The sequence below is a fragment of the Vanessa tameamea genome, chromosome 21 (genome assembly GCF_037043105.1).
Source record: "Vanessa tameamea isolate UH-Manoa-2023 chromosome 21, ilVanTame1 primary haplotype, whole genome shotgun sequence".
NCBI lineage: Eukaryota > Metazoa > Arthropoda > Insecta > Lepidoptera > Nymphalidae > Vanessa > Vanessa tameamea.
The window spans coordinates 4,827,366-4,843,828 of record NC_087329.1 but is presented as its reverse complement, the minus strand read 5'-3'; the positions used below and the strand labels follow the sequence as shown (position 1 = coordinate 4,843,828).

Sequence of the window (16,463 nt, the reverse complement as noted above, 5' to 3'; positions counted from 1 at the left end):
TTTGTATACCCACGCAATAAAATATATAATAAAAAATAAAACACATAATTTTATTTTTTGTTTGAAATCCATCAATGGTTTTATAAATTAATACTAATATTATTTATCTTTTGTAAGGTCTAACGATTTTATAGCGCACCTTATTGTGATATGTTATTAAGGTGTGTTTATGTTTAATAAAGTTACGTAAGATATATTTATTTCATAAGAATTAATTGTGATGTTCTTGTATTGTAATTGAAATATATGTATAATATTATAAAATTTATTTCTATCAACAACCATCAAACCCTACCTGCACAATATTTATGTTATTTTATTCAAGATAATCTATGGAATTACATATGTTCATAATTAATCTAATTACCCTCCAAATTTGGTGTAATCATTGAAATATGAATAAAAATGCACGTACATATTTTCTCACTAAGAATGCTCGCTCAGACTCATAGATAATACATATAGACTGCTTGCCGCATAATACTAAAAATCGCAAAATAATGTTGTATTTTGTATTTGTAATTAGTGAAGCACCGGCGATTACGATTGCCATGATGATATTACGAACACTCTTTTATTAGAATGGTGCAGGCATTCTCATAAAAGACTAACCAACCAATAATAAAGTGCAAGTGTAATTCCCGAGGGATTGGCATCCCTTTACAACTGGAGTACAGTGAATTCGGATACCAGAACCCCTTGGTTATATTGCCTAAATCATTCAGACAGTCAACTTATTTTCACCTGTGTTTGTGCATACACCTGAGCACTATAATTTGTCGTGCATAGTTGGCTGGTCTACCATTCTATTGGGTGCCGTGACCGAAGTCAGCAAGACAACAACATTAATGCATCAAAAATCCCAAAATTGTGTTTGTCTTTACTCTTCTTGTGCTTGTGAATAGGATATTTAGTATTGAAATAATACCTTTGTTTCAAAAATTAAATAATATGGCACAGTAACGCATTTTTTGTCGAAAGCCTGGATATGAATTTGAGAATTTCAACAGTTGAAGAAATTCAAAGTACAAAAACCTTTTTCATCTAGGTCTAGATTTAAGTAAAAATTTCTCATTGAAATAATTAAATTTATCTAAAATAGCTCAATTAAAAAGCCATTTTGTCTTCTGTGAAGTTGGCTATAATATAAAGTGTTTTAATGATATGGTGCTGCTGAGCCCAACGGTTAGAGCGCTTGGAGAGCTACTGACCTCGTGTGAGAGTTATGCTCTAAAACATGGTCTCATTTATAATGTTACAAAGAATGAGTTTATGGTATTCAAGGCCGATGGTGGTAAATGCCCAGAATACATGCCCGTGATAAGTCTGAATGGAAGTGAATTAAAACGAGTTCATACATTTAAATATCTTGGACATTATGTAACCGATGACCTTGATGACCAGATGGATATTGAGAGGGAACGTAAGGCGCTGGCAGTTCGTTGTAATGTGTTAGCGCGCGGGTTTGCACGTTGTAGCGCCGATGTTAAAACGACGCTTTTTAAAGCTTATTGTCAAGTGTTCTACACATGCAGCCTTTGGGTTAACTACACTCAGCAAGCTCTCGGCGCCCTGCGGATCCAATATAATAATGGATTTAGGATGTTGATGGGGCTGCCGTGGTTATGCAGTGCATCAGGTATGTTCACGACAGTTAATGTTTCTGACTTCTACGCCATTATCAGACATAAATCTGCCTCGTTGCTCTGCAGAGTATGAGCCAGCTCCAACTCCATCCTAAAGACAGTAGCTGAGAGATATGATTCTCCACTTGTGTGTCAAATTGTTCGTTTATGTATACCCGGCCACGACCTTGTGATGAAATAGTAATTTATAATAAATATCTCACTAACATAGACTGTAAGCTATTAATTATTTTTACTAACCCACTATGGATGCTACTTTTTTGATATAAATTATTAAAAATTATTAATAATTAAATCCTGGTTAAATATATTTAAACAAAATAAACTTTTTAAACTCCATATTTTATTTATCTTATTGTAAACTAAATTTAATCTAACCAAGTACAAATATTATGTAGGGACATTTTAATTCTCCCAGCTTTCTTTAACCCTAAGATGTTTGAGTCGTTCATATAGAGTTACATCCTCTTTGAAGATTCTTCTTGTAATATTTTCAAATGATTTTTTCCTTTGTTCCTGTTTCCCTAAAGCTTTGGAGTGCCCAGAACTTTCAGCCTGAAATGTATATTAAAAATTATGCAATTATTTTGTTAGCATTTCATGTAGAACTTAACAACACTGAGTAAAGTCCCAAATTTAGTTGATTTTCCATATTACAATAAAGTTATTACTGATTTTATAAATAACTAGTTTACGTTTGATTATCACTTGCATGTTGGGTAAAAACTTACCTCAGTCAGGTATGGATGACGTAAATAAAACATATTCTGCTCTTCAATTGCAAAGTTACTTTCTACGGCACGAAGATGTTTTGGCTCAACTCTTTTTACTAAACGGTCTTTTCCACGAAAAATATGACCATTTGGTAAACGATTCCGACGGAATAAAATTTGAGTTAGTTTCATTTTTACAAAATTTTTCTCTCCAACTATTTCAATTATTGTAGGTTAGAAGACAAATCTGAAAATCCATTAAAATAAAATTCACCCCTATTGATTAGGAACCTTGAATTTTTAAATAATTTGCTTATTATTTAATAATAGTATGCTTACAATTAGGGCATACTCCGGTGAAAATAACAATGAAAAATCCGTAATTATCCACGAACGTATGTCATTTGTCAATGTCAATAGTCAAATGACAACTAACTATTTAGTCCATAGAATACATAACAACTACATTTTAATCCGGTCAGGCGGCATCTTTATTATAGCCTGAACACATAAATATAATATTAAATTGGATCGTATAGGCTGTAAGATCGTTTACATAAATGGTTGGTGAGAGTTCGCTTCACCTTAGGGAAAGAAATCTTGCTCTTCCGCACTGCTTGTTAGTGTATTTAGTAATTGCAACGTTCATCCCGGCAACTATCAGTTTGAAAAAGTACATGCAAGGCTGTTTTAATTTTAAAAAAACTTTACTCAAAATTCCAGTTTAAATTTATACTACATCGAACAACCTACCAACCTACTAGAAACCTTGAATGAAGACAAAAGTAACACTGTTTCTTAGACATCATGCAACCTATCACAATGGGAGTCCTGAACTCAAGACTCAATGAATTACTTATTACTTACGAATAATAATCAATAAAAAATAATAATTAGCGTTACACATTATTTAGTAAATCACAAAATAAAATATCTTAATGTTTGCTAATGCTGTCTAAATAAATATTGTATTAAATTTTATAAATTTATCTTAATCTAATAAAGAGCTTACTCTTTATTAGACTAAGATTTTAATTTTTTACGTATTTGTTAGTTTAACGAAATTAATGTGAAATAAATATGTTTGTCGAGAAGAGTATTAAATGCTAACAAATAGATAAATATCTATGGTTAAACTATGGCTGTCGAATTGTCGATCGACAAGCGTAAGCCGTGGAGTAGTATTAAGATTTAGTTAATATTTTTTGCGTAAAATAATGTTCTAATGTGAGTTGAATATTAACTGTTCGACAAATATTAAGCATGGCATTGTGGGGCTGATAAGTGTTGTGATTAAGGGGCGGTTTTTGTCCTTGGTTAGTATATTATTGTTGTATATTTTCCTTCCTTGATATCGGTTTGCTTTTAGATATTATTATCATAATAAGTTTGATTTGATGCGACTAATTATTATATTTGCATGGTGAGGCAAAGCCTTATTTTGGTGATACGTGTTTTTGTCATCAATTAATTGTAGTTGAATCTGAATTCTGAGTTCCCTTTCACTTCAACTCCCTCACTGTATTCGTGCTCTACTTATTTTTAAATGTTTTACTTCCTTTTTTTTATTTCTAACAAGCAAGTCAGTTTTAACCAGTAAACATAAAATAACAGTACAAAGTTCGGTTAATATAATTAGATGTTAAAACAATTTTTAAATATGACCTACTTATGGATCACTTAATAATTGCTATCATATCTAGATATACGCGACAATAGATGTGTTGTTTTGATAAGAAAGTTGTATTTAGATCAATTGTTTCTTTATAGAATTTGCATTGTAAAGAAAAATTTGAAGAAATCCAGACATAAAGAGTTTGTTAAAGATTTTGTTTGTGTTTATTTATTTTACAGTAAGCTCCACATACAATAATTGCTTTTGGAGATATATAACTACTACGGCTGAGATCTAATTGACTACAAATATGGCACAAGTAGGAGCTAATATGGAGTATCAGGAATATAAGTGGGCTTACTCAATCATGGATTCTTCAAAGTAAGTCACAAATTTTCATGAATTAATTACATTAAATGGTTTTTAAAAGATTGACTAAGAAAAAAAAAATATAAAAGTTTGTCTGTTTGTTTGCATCTAAGAGGAACTAAATATTATAAATTCCTATTAAATACACTAATTTTATCAAGAGGACTTAAAGATATTTTTCATTAGTCAATAATGTTATTGTATGTTCTGACTTGATATAACTTGTTGACTTATTACAACTGAAGCTAATATTTTTACTCTATAATTTTATTTTACATAATGAGACATAAATATTAAAATACAATTTATATCCATCAAGCTATCTATGATCTATCCATATATTTTATACTATTAAACCATACTGGACCCACTTTCATAAGAAAAAATAATTAAAAATAATAAACAAGCAGGAGCATAATGCTTACACAATTTTGACGTACTGTAATTTTTTTCTTTGTTTCAAATACTAAGTAATACTAAGGAATGTAATTATAAGAAAACATTTAAGATTTTAATATATTTTTTTATAATTTTAGACAAAAATATTTTTTAGTATTAGTAGATCTTTAAATATTAAAATTCATTAGCTTTTTGCATTAGGGAAATATATTTGTAACTGTAATAAAATAATTCAAACAAACAATTAATGAAGATATATCTTTAATTGAAACAAGAAGAGAATTATTTATGTTATTAGTTTTATTAAATATAAGGTTAAAAATACCAGTATAAATCATGTCTGCGTAGAATTTTATATTTAGCCTTCCTGACAATTGTCACTAGGGGAGACAGTGAGACTGTTCAGCTCAGGCTTATATATTTTTCTTTGCACTATTCTTTGGCATTATTACAACTAATATAAAAGTGCGAGAGTGATGGAAAAGTGATGGTGGCTATAAAAGTTTTTATTGTATTATTATGACAACCACCATCAGAAAAACTTACTTCTTGGACAAGATCGTGTAAACCGAAAAAAATCACCTTAAAACACTTTCTATAATGATATGTTTGCATGGCACAGTGGCGATCCCTTATGCAAAAACTTTCATTCATACATGATTAATAAATTGTATAAATTATGTTAATGATATTATTAAACAGAAATAAGTTTTAATTGATATTGTCTACTAACAATGGCGATAACAAAGTAACAGACTTACGATGACAATATCCAGTATCTACAATTTCGTCTTAACATGCCGACGACATGGGTGAATTTTTTACCCTATTGAATGAGTTAAGATATATTATAAAGGCATTTTGAACACGTAATATAAAAATAAAAGAAATATCATCTATATATAATATTTATTTACATACGAAATATTAGCATTAAGTTCCTAACTATATACAAATAAGAATTAAAAATAGTTCCTGTATAAATCATGACCACGTAGAATGGCGGCAAGAATGCTAGCAATATTTCCCCGTTGAAACGCAATTCCGATCCTCTGATCAAAAATTGCCTAGCTAAAATAACTAGTAAATGAATTACTACATAAAACCCATACCAAAATATGCACCGCGTTTCGGAGAAGGTTTTAGTATGTATGTACATCTCAGCAGCAGCTTAACGGTTCTGCTCATAAATAATAATAAAGACAAGAAAAATTCTAATTTTATTAAATTTTGCCCTCATCTGCCCTATATAATATGATCATTGACCTTGTTAAACTGATATGGTATGTGCGTTTTGTGATAGAAGGTAGTATTGTCCATGATTTATCAGCCTCGAATATTTTACGTGGTCGATAAGATGAATTACTTTTTATAATGTGTTTCTCGTCTGCCTATATCTATTAAATAATCTGTTTTTTTAATCGTTACATGAATTACAAGGATTTTTATCATCTCCTGTACACTTATATGTTAAAACTACTAGCGACCCGCCCCGGCTTCGCACGAGTGCAATACTGATACTAAATATACTACAACGTTCACAGGTTTTTTCTCATTAGACGATACAAACCGCTATCTCTTTGCATTTTAAATCTGTAATATCTTCGAAAATATTAATTTAAATTACATGCTGTAAAGGGCCATATTGATCTATATTAAATGCACAGTGTATTTTTTAGATAAGGATTAAGGCTGTATTGCTTTAAATCGCTCCGAAAATAAGCCATAATTTCTCGTAAAAAGTAAAGGTTCAAAAATGTTTATTGTGGGTTATCTATAAGAGATAGACATATGCCATCGTGGACTTTTTTGAAGAACTTTTTTAAGTTGAACAATACTGTAGTACATTATTAAGATCTATCTCATAGGGTTCAGCCAGCGTTTTGCAAAATAAGCGCAAAAATGTGTTTTACGACATCACATTAGAAACTTCTAAAATTATCAGTGTTTCTTAACTATAGTGTGCATGAATTGTATACAAAAACCTTCCTCTCGAATCACTCTATCTATTAAAAAAACCGTATCAAAATCCGTCACGTTAAAATTATTTAAAGATCTAAGCATACATAGGGACAGACAGCGGTCAGCGACTTTGTTTTATATTATGTAATGATGATAAGTAAAAATCTCTTTTATGAATGAATATAAATTTTCAGTTATCACTGGATAAACACAAATTATATTAAACATAATCAATATACACAATCTCTGAAATCATTTGATAACACTAACAATACCTATTAGTAATCTTGTCGTTCCCACGTGTTAATTTAATAAACTTAAAAAGGATTTATAGTCTTTTTCTATCTGTCTACTATTACCAATCTCAAAGTATAATCTATTAAATAAAATTATATTCATTTAACTTAATTTACAATAGACGAAGATATGGAGTAATACGCAAACAACAAGTACTTAATCCCTTAGTTATGCCCTTTACCGGCGTCAGCCGTGTGCGGCGAGTCGATATAAAATGTATGAAAACTACAGGAAATATGCTGTTGGCGGCGTTTTTGGGTTGTGACCGGCGGCTCGTGTATGTTGACCCTTAGCTGTGGCACTTTTCTTTAAATAAAAATTAATCATGCTTGACGTATTCAATAACAAAAATGATTAATATCGCCGAATGTATCGAGATATAAAAATAAACAACCTCGCTCTTTTTTTAAATTTAATTAACTTTATCTTTAAATTTAATGAATTTATGCATTTGATGAAATCACACTCAGATTGAAAAGATTGTAAGATATAATTCTATTTTTAAAATAAATATGTCAGAACTAGTGGTTTTTTTGATATTGAACTTTCGTTTTAATATTTACGATTGTAAGCAGTCGAAGAAAAAATTGTCGCTGTCAAAAAAAGTGACCCATTCATTCTTATGAAAATAAATATCATATTAATTTTAAATGTTTCATGTAAGTAGATACATACATATTTACTTTCACATATGCAATACGAATCGGTGGTTTTAGAAATATTACGAGATGTTTAAAGAAACGTAATAAAATACGCGGAGCGTATTGTACGATGCATAGAACTGTTAAACAGATCGGTTAGCAAATGTATGTACTGCTTCGTCCCGACTTCTTTAGTGTGAAATAAGAATTTTATTTTATTCCCATTTGCAGCACCACCTACAGAGTCTAATACTAAACCATCCAGGAGTTACACACCATAAATGTTATCATATTATACATTCCTCTTAAATCACTCTGTTTTTTTTTATGAAAATTACATTAATATCCGTTGCCTAGTCAACGACTTTGTTTTATACAATGTAGAGATAAAGATCAATATCTCAATAGACACGAAATTCATACATTACCCGACATCAGAATAGGTAGCAAATTATAAACATGTACTGTTGCATTGTATGATATTTTTCGAAGGAACAGGATACAGATACTTAAGACGCTTAGATGTCTAGCGGTTAATTAGTGCAGGTCATTAGGTTCGTCTTAAATGTACCTCGCATGTTCAATTGTAACGAATTTAATGCTATCTATCGTTATCATATATTTACATAAATTAATTGTGTACTGAGAGTCGTTGAACCGATATTATTTATTGTTTTGTTATGTTACTGTTACATGTTTCAAGTTATTATTAAACAATAATTAAGTTAGATAATTATTGAGCGTAAAATTTAGTGCAATATATCCTAATAAACAGAACAGAAGCGTACTAATAATATGAAAATACGTAGTTCGTACCGTAATGATCTTCATTATTATTCACTTGTACTTATGTTATGATATACCAACAATATTCACTATACATGTATGGCCCTGCTGGAATGTGCAGTGTACTTGATCATTGTAATGAATGAAATGCAACAGCGAATTCTATCGGCTTTAGTTCCATAAAGTTCTTCTGCCCAAAGCGGACAGAGGTATGGATTGTACTACAGCTTAAAGCGTACCCGATAATGTTGCCATCTACCGTCGACACAGCCCTTCGGGCCCGTGATGGGAAAAAAATAAATAAAACTGTTCTTTAACTTTCCATCAAGACGATCCGTCTACGCGTCTACCATTCAAGAATTGAAATCTCTGTTTCAAACATCCTCCTCCGTTTGAATATTTAACGTAATCATTTTCTGTCTTTATCTTTTAATTACTTTAATACTTGTGATGTGGTGCATACTTCTTTGTTGTTCTAATAATAAATGACAAAAATGATGATGATCGTAGATCACGGTTGAATCTACTTCGGCTTGAGAGATATATCTATTAGCTCGATATTTATTGTAAAATAATATTTATTTGAAACCATTCCATAGTGGTAATAAATACAACTAGAAATTATTTGTTTATATTATATGTAATGGTTATAATTGCTGTTTCAGAGTGTCAGCATGCCTAATTTCAATGCTGCTGATAGTATACGGTAGCTTTCGTTCGCTAAACATGGAGCGGGAGGCAAGAGAGAGGGCAGAGAAGGAAAGAGAGGCAACTCTACTCGGCGGCAAGCCGTCCACCACCTCCTCTTCTAATAATAGTGAGTATTATTTCTTACACTTTCATTGACATTGATCGAGAGACTTAAGAAAAGGAAAGTTTTAATTTTTTTTTTCATGCTCTAGATTGATTGATTGTGGTATAATGTCCGTTATTTTACCGTCAAACATCAATACTTACTGTTGTAGTATTCAAGCTTAAATGATGATATAATTCAGTGTAATTATAGACAGAACGTACATTATATTTTAGATCGTACGTTAGTAGTATAAGCTCGTTAATAGTAATGTGTAATGTCGTTTTAGATCAGTTGGTAAATTACATCTATTAAGAAAAAAAAAATTGTAATAATGATATTAAGAATGGTTTCGTTTACAATTTCATGCTTAGTCCATTTCATAAGTACGCTTAGGAATATTGTAATAGGAATGCATTAGAAAATGGGAGGGGTAACTTTTTATGAAGGTCATTGTCGAGTAGTTGTTAAAAAGTAAAAAATTTAATCAATATTTTATTCGTACGAAGTGGCAACGGACAGCTATATATACCTATAAGATGTATATATCTAAAAAGGAATACGTTAGTTCACTACGGTATTTTAATGAGATTTAATATAAACAATTTAATGATTGATTTCCGGTTTTGAAGTAACGGTATCGGCTGTTTATCAAATCGTTTAGACTATCGGTTCGAAAACTTTCGAAAGTACATTTCCGGCCAATGTAAGAGATTCTTCGTTTAAATTTTAGTTAAATACTAAATGTGCTATTTAACGGATCTATAATTACATTAAATTTATCACCTGTACTTAACCAAACATTTTTAGTAAATTCAAAAATAGTAAAACCCTTGTTTTAAAATTAATTATTAAAAGAACAAAACTATTGATGCTAACGTAATTCATACGAACATCTTATCTCACCAAAGAAGATACATCTTTAATATTATTTTTACTTTTTAGTCACGTGATCTAGCCACCGGGTCATCTCGAATATTATGTAACCAACTAATTAAGTAACACGTTAAAATTGCAAATCCCTAATTGAAATAGATATACGATTTCGTGAATAGTATGTGATATAAATTTAACTCGGGTAAAACCGGGCACCACAGATATTTTTTTAATAAAAACTTAAAAATTTTCAGACGTACAAACGTTGAGCACGATGCAAGCACTGTGCTTCCCGCTAGGCTCATCCGTAGCACTGCTCATCATGTTTTTCTTCTTCGACTCCATGCAGACTCTTGTAGCTATTTGCACAGCTAGTAAGTATAAAAAAGTAATTAAAAATAATCAACAAACTTCGTCGAGTCTTTTCATCGCCCATACATCCAAAGTTTAAATACGAAAGTTTTTAATCAGTGCCTCCTCCCTACCTGTAGTGACATAAATCGAGCCGATTAAAAATATAATCTTCAATATAATTATGGTAGTTTGGTAATTAATTCGACACTACATTCTACTCACATATAATATGTACTCAGTTTTGTTGCGCTGGCTTTGTTTCACTTTTAATTTAAATCTTCCCGAATATACTTGGGATTTTTACAAAAAATAATAATTACAAAACCTGTTAATACCACGCTGACGCTACTAAATGGGTTTTTATAGTATCCCAGCATGAGATCATAACGAACATTAAATTCAGTCAGTGACTACGTCTACGCAATGACGGGCATTGCTGAGCAAATGCCGATTACCTGCAGCACCGATCCAAAATTAATGGGTTAAAGGAATGATGATGCTATAAAACATATTACACGAACTCATCCGCCCCGCAGTAATAGCGTGCGCGGCGCTGGCGTTCCTGCTGACGCCGCTGTGCCAGTACGTGGCGGGCGGCTCGGGCGCGTCGCGCGCGCTGTGCGGCCGCTACTCGGCGCCCGAGCTGGCCGCCGCGCTGCTCGCCGCCGCCATCGTCGCCGTGTGGGTGCTCACCGGCCACTGGCTGCTCATGGACGGTAAGCAGACGGAGTTAAGACAATTAAACCTTAGATTTATGGTTTGCTAACAGTTTTGCTATATTTGCACTATGAACAGTTCTTGATTAATATATCTTTATTTATTATACAACATTATTCAATTCAACTAGTTACATCCACACATTCAATCTGCCTCATTTTCACGTATACACAATTAATATCATAGATAATTTTTGATCTCGATTAATGATGTCATGTCAATTTTAGTGTAAAGTTTTTATTTATTTTTATTCCTCCTGCCACTGGATTCGAATGTGTGTTCTTTTAAACACTATAACTTCTATTAATGTTAGGATCTGATATGAAGATATTGATGATAGTCGTCTTACGTTGTTGTGCTTATATAAAAAATAATAATAAAATTATTCTATATTCAAGTAGACTCAGACAAGCACACTTCGAGTAATTTTATAGGATTGAATTAAATGCACCAACAACAGACGGCAAAAACTCAGTACTTTCAGATCTTAAGAGGGACCGTACCATACCAATAGAGTCTGGTTGTAATTTGCTTGTATTTGTTTATTCTAGCTATGGGCATGGGTCTGTGCGTAACATTCATCGCACTGATCCGATTACCTTCGCTAAAGGTTTCAACGTTGTTGCTGACGGGACTGCTGCTTTACGATGTGTTTTGGGTCTTTTTCTCGTCATATATTTTCACCACGAATGTGATGGTCAAAGTGGCAACAAGGTACGTATATTAATATTATTTTCTGTAATGAACATAAAATTATATTCTAAGATATTTCTAAGGTTCTAATAATAATACCAAAGAAGAGAATGTTATGATAAAATGATTTAGATAAAAATCTGTGATGTTATGGAACATCGTAACTGAATCCGATAATTTTTAAAATTATAATTTTGTTTTCGCATAGTTAAACCTCGAACATATTTATAAGTACCAATGTTACAGGCCAGCGGAGAACCCAATGAACGTGGTGGCGCGCCGGCTGCAGCTGGGCGGCGCCATGCGGGACGCGCCCAAGCTGTCGCTGCCCGCCAAGCTCGTGTTCCCCTCTATGCACCACCAGGGACACTTCTCCATGCTTGGTTAGCTTACGATTACTTATTCAAGTTATTAAAAGAATAGACTAGTACACACACAATTTCTAAAAATATATTTAAAAAACTTAGAGTTTAATTTAAATGTATATAAATGAACTTATCAATATTCATTCACCTAGAGTCAACTGAAAGTGACAAATAAGAATAAAAACATAGTAACAAATTAAAGTTTATACATTTCAATTTTTTTTAACCAGGTCTTGGTGACATCGTCATGCCGGGCTTACTGTTGTGTTTCGTTTTGAGATATGACGCCTATAAAAAAGCGACGCTCGTTTGTCAAATGGGCCAAGTACCCGGCCCTCGGTCTATGGTGAGTAGTTTTAATTTGATATATCTCGACTGAAAGAGAGTAAGTGGTGGATCTGAACCAAAGATTCGGAAGCAGCACTAAATTTTCATGTGCTTATTTGGTATTAATAATTTATGCACGCAGGTAAAAAAAAACATCAACAAATTCTGAAACCTTTGTATTCACCAACAATTTGAATAAGTTCCAAATCTTCTCTGCAGAATCGAGGATATAAGATTTGAATGTGTAATAATTTACTAATACAGGGTTCCCGCTTAACGTACTTCCACTGCTCGTTGCTGGGTTATTTCCTGGGGCTACTGACGGCCACGGTATCTGCGGAGGTGTTCAAGGCAGCGCAGCCTGCTCTACTGTATCTCGTGCCGTTCACGCTTTTGCCGCTGCTTACTATGGCATATGTTAAGGTGATTTAACAATATCAATGTTATTCAGACAGTGCCTAATAATATCAATATTATTAAGTCTTGCCAGTAGCAAAAAATGGTTACACAGTATCAGTTATCAGTAGTAGCACTTGACCATATAAAAGTTTTTTTTATGTTATTACCGCCCATAGAATACCTGATAAGTGGGTGGTACCTACCTGGGCGGGCTTGCACAAAGCCCTACCATCAAGTACTTCTAAAAGCTTTTTCGAACAAAAATATAATTTCATTATTGTTACATAAGTATGTAGAATATGTTTTTAATAAATCTATTTAAAATGGGCTTTAATTTTATATAGCGATTTCACGGTCTCAGATATACAAAATATTTGAGTTCTTTCGTTTTTGGCTTTTGTCATATCAATATAAACCTTCGGCATTAGCAAAATCTTTTAAGCCGAAGTACTGATCTGGATGGACCGTAGCATCGATCGGAATTAATATCCAATCAGTAGACTATTATCCAACTCTTGTGACTTGACTAGAAAATGTATTACATTGCAATATATCACTAAACATTTTTTGCAACAAATCTTACTTCACTTTAAAATTTTCTTCTCTATATTAATAATAATGTTTATTATACTCTAGGGGGATCTCAGAAGAATGTGGAGCGAACCATTTATAGCACCCACGACGGGCAAATTAGGAGCTGATTTTGATGTGTGACTGCCTCGTCAATCTACATAGGAACACAGCCAGAGGTCACAACATCTTCAGTTAGGTCTAACATCTACTTCTTAATATTTATCAATTTAGACATTCAAAATGTTGATTAGAAATATACAGGAAGTAGATACTAAAACTGTAGTCAAGTATTATGAGTTAAAAGGCAAGGTATGCTGTAAGTAAAGCTCTTTTTTATTATGAAAGTAGAAAGTTATTGCTTATAAGTAAAAAACGATTTGTCTGATTATTATTAAAGTGGAAACTTTCAAAACTAGTTTTCGTATAAAAGTCCGAAATCTTGTATAATATATCTTGCTTTACAAACCTAACTGCATTTGCATATTGGCCTCAGTGAACATTAATTTGTTTATGACAGAGATAATATAAAGACATAAGATGTATGTTAAGGTTAGTTGGTATGCTTCTATTTTGTTCTAAAAATGTTCAGAAGTTACAGGCGATGGTAATTTTATATAAATATGTTAGACCAGTGAAGGATATGATTATGATTTAATGTTATTTCTATTAAACTCTTACTCAATTGTTAAAAGAATAAAAAATATTTGGTGACAAATGTGTATTTCGAAGATTTTTTTTTGTAAAAACTATTTAGAAAACAAGGGAGCCAATTAATCATTTTCATCAAATAGCGTAATAAAATTGCATTTTCAATTTATCAATTAAAAAAGAGAATGTAGTTAAAAAAAAATGTAAACTTTTATGAGTATTTGAAGACAGCTTTTTATGGGATCTGTTTAATTTTCTTTAATAGAATTTGCTCTAAGCATTCACCCTGAATCAGCTATTAGTGTAACCTTGTTATTCATTTAATGCAGGAGTAGTTTACACAGACCGACGAAAACAGTTTTTGATCTCTATATTGTTATAAATCCGTTAAACTTCTTTAAAAAACTAAACTAAAATATATATTTATCCAAATTTAAGAAAATATAAATTTTATTTTATTTAAAAATAAAATGTGTAGATGAAAATAATGTGATCCAGTCTTGATGAAGTTCTAATAACGAATTCTTATATTTAGGGGTTCTACATGGCTCATGTTTTTGAGATTAAAGATTTTTCTACATTATTTATACACCATTTATTTATAACTTAGAAACGTCACACCAAAATAATTGATACTGGAACTGTTTAAACAAAAATTATCAAAATATTTCATATAAAATATGCATATTCTTGATTGGAAAGCATAACAAAATCGTCGCACTCTTTATTTAACTTTCTTTACTGTTACTAATTATATTATATGTACAGCATGCCAAACAACAGACTCAGATACAATTGTTTCCAGACAAACACATTTTTAGGATCTCAAAAATTGTGCTTCATTATGTAACTTAATAGTACAGAATTGGTTTGAATACAATTCTTCAATCATATTTATGGTAAACACAAAACATTACTCTAGATTTTTTAAAACCTTTATTATAATAAATTAATATAAAGTATTGAGATTAAACCAAATATTAGAATGAACTAGGTTCTCAGCACTCATTTTAGTTTCTTGCAACTTGAAAGTAGCTTAACAGATTAATATTGTTATACATACTTTAAACCACCTTCCATGAATCTCATTTAAAGATAACTGTGCAGATGCCATGTTTACTTTATACCTTTATACTTATAACTAATTATGTAAATTTCTGTAATTAAAACTAATTTTAGCATTTTTTAAATGATACTAATTATAAAATATGTAATGTTTAGTTTGACAACTATATATTTCTTTAAAACCGCATACAGTGACTGATGATAATCGCACCTTGTTGTAAAGGGTTATGAAATTAAATAAAAATGGATTGTACAATAAGATAACATCAAATTTAGACATATTGATCAAACATCTAAATTAATGTCTGTCATAAATTATAACAATACCTTTAATTATTAATTGAAGTAGTTTTTAATATAAAGGTATATGAGTTCTAAGGTTTATTTTGTCATTATGAACAAAACTTTATTATCACTGCCTTAGACTGATGTTTTCAATGAAGATTTTTTCTATATGTTAAAGGAGTATTATAAAAAGATAATACCCTAACTAGAATTTAGGCTAAATTGTTGTTGTAATTATAGCAACCCTAATGTTGTAAAATATTTGATTGAATTTAATAAATTTATTTTAGATTTAAGTAAACAGAGTGTTTGTAGAGGATAATGTCAAACTTTTTTTTACTAATATTTATCCTTTTTTATTATCCTGTATTAGATTTATTGAAACTAATAAATATTGAACAGTATTGTTTTGTAATGGTGATATAATTTTATTGAGGCTTATACATGATGGTTTGTCGAATAGATTCCAATGTTTAATTTTATAGCATAATTTTTTCTGAACCGCCTTCCAGTGGACTTATTGTGTGACATGTACCTAGAAAATTCCGTTTGTTATTTAATATGACCGAATATATAAGATCTGGCTAAGTTTGGCTATGTAAAGGAATATTTTGTAATTGTTTTTTGGAATATTTTTAAAGAAATAATTTCAACTGTTTTTCCATTGTGTACATAATAACTATTGTGAAATTGATGTAATATGTCACTGTCTCATCACATCTAAAGTGTTAATGTATATATTGCCCACACATGACATTCTACTTATCCACAAATTTGGAAAAATACATTTAATATTTTTATATGTATATGAGATGGATGGTAACAAACAATACTTAATAAAAATATTAAATGAGAATTTTTTTTTATTTCCTGTTAAAAAGCGCATTTATAATATTAGTAATAATCTATTATTTTATATCATAAACTTTTATACTAAACA

At 31.0% G+C, this 16,463-nt stretch overlaps 2 protein-coding genes and 1 non-coding gene across 3 annotated transcripts; 2 read left to right on the top strand and 1 right to left on the bottom strand.

Annotated features, from left to right (window-relative positions):
* Positions 1-1,164: 1,164 nt before the first annotated feature.
* Positions 1,165-1,719, top strand: LOC113404601 (uncharacterized). The gene has a single exon (XM_026645530.2). It carries the CDS (start codon positions 1,165-1,167, stop codon positions 1,717-1,719), a length of 555 nt encoding a protein of 184 aa, XP_026501315.2.
* A 250-nt stretch (positions 1,720-1,969) lies between these two features.
* LOC113404659 (uncharacterized) lies at positions 1,970-2,606 on the bottom strand. Its single transcript, XR_010309508.1, has 2 exons — positions 2,378-2,606; positions 1,970-2,201 (listed from the first exon to the last, which is right to left on the bottom strand). It is a non-coding gene; the product is annotated as an uncharacterized LOC113404659 (transcript).
* An 876-nt stretch (positions 2,607-3,482) lies between these two features.
* Positions 3,483-16,379, top strand: LOC113404656 (signal peptide peptidase-like 3). The gene is made up of 10 exons (XM_026645611.2): positions 3,483-3,675; positions 4,214-4,355; positions 9,094-9,245; positions 10,352-10,471; positions 10,988-11,167; positions 11,720-11,882; positions 12,108-12,244; positions 12,457-12,572; positions 12,818-12,976; positions 13,589-16,379. Exons 2-10 carry the CDS (start codon positions 4,285-4,287, stop codon positions 13,664-13,666), a joined length of 1,176 nt encoding a protein of 391 aa, XP_026501396.1. The 5' UTR covers positions 3,483-3,675; positions 4,214-4,284; the 3' UTR covers positions 13,667-16,379.
* Positions 16,380-16,463: the final 84 nt, after the last annotated feature.

Coding starts and splice junctions, on each gene's coding strand:
- LOC113404601 (XM_026645530.2), top strand. CDS start 1,165: ATGGTGCTGCTGAGCCCAACGGTTAGAGCGCTTGGAGAGCTACTGACC.
- LOC113404656 (XM_026645611.2), top strand. CDS start 4,285: ATGGCACAAGTAGGAGCTAATATGGAGTATCAGGAATATAAGTGGGCT. Junction 4,356..9,093: donor TCAATCATGGATTCTTCAAA/GTAAGTCACAAA, acceptor TTGCTGTTTCAG/AGTGTCAGCATGCCTAATTT. Junction 11,883..12,107: donor ATGGTCAAAGTGGCAACAAG/GTACGTATATTA, acceptor CCAATGTTACAG/GCCAGCGGAGAACCCAATGA.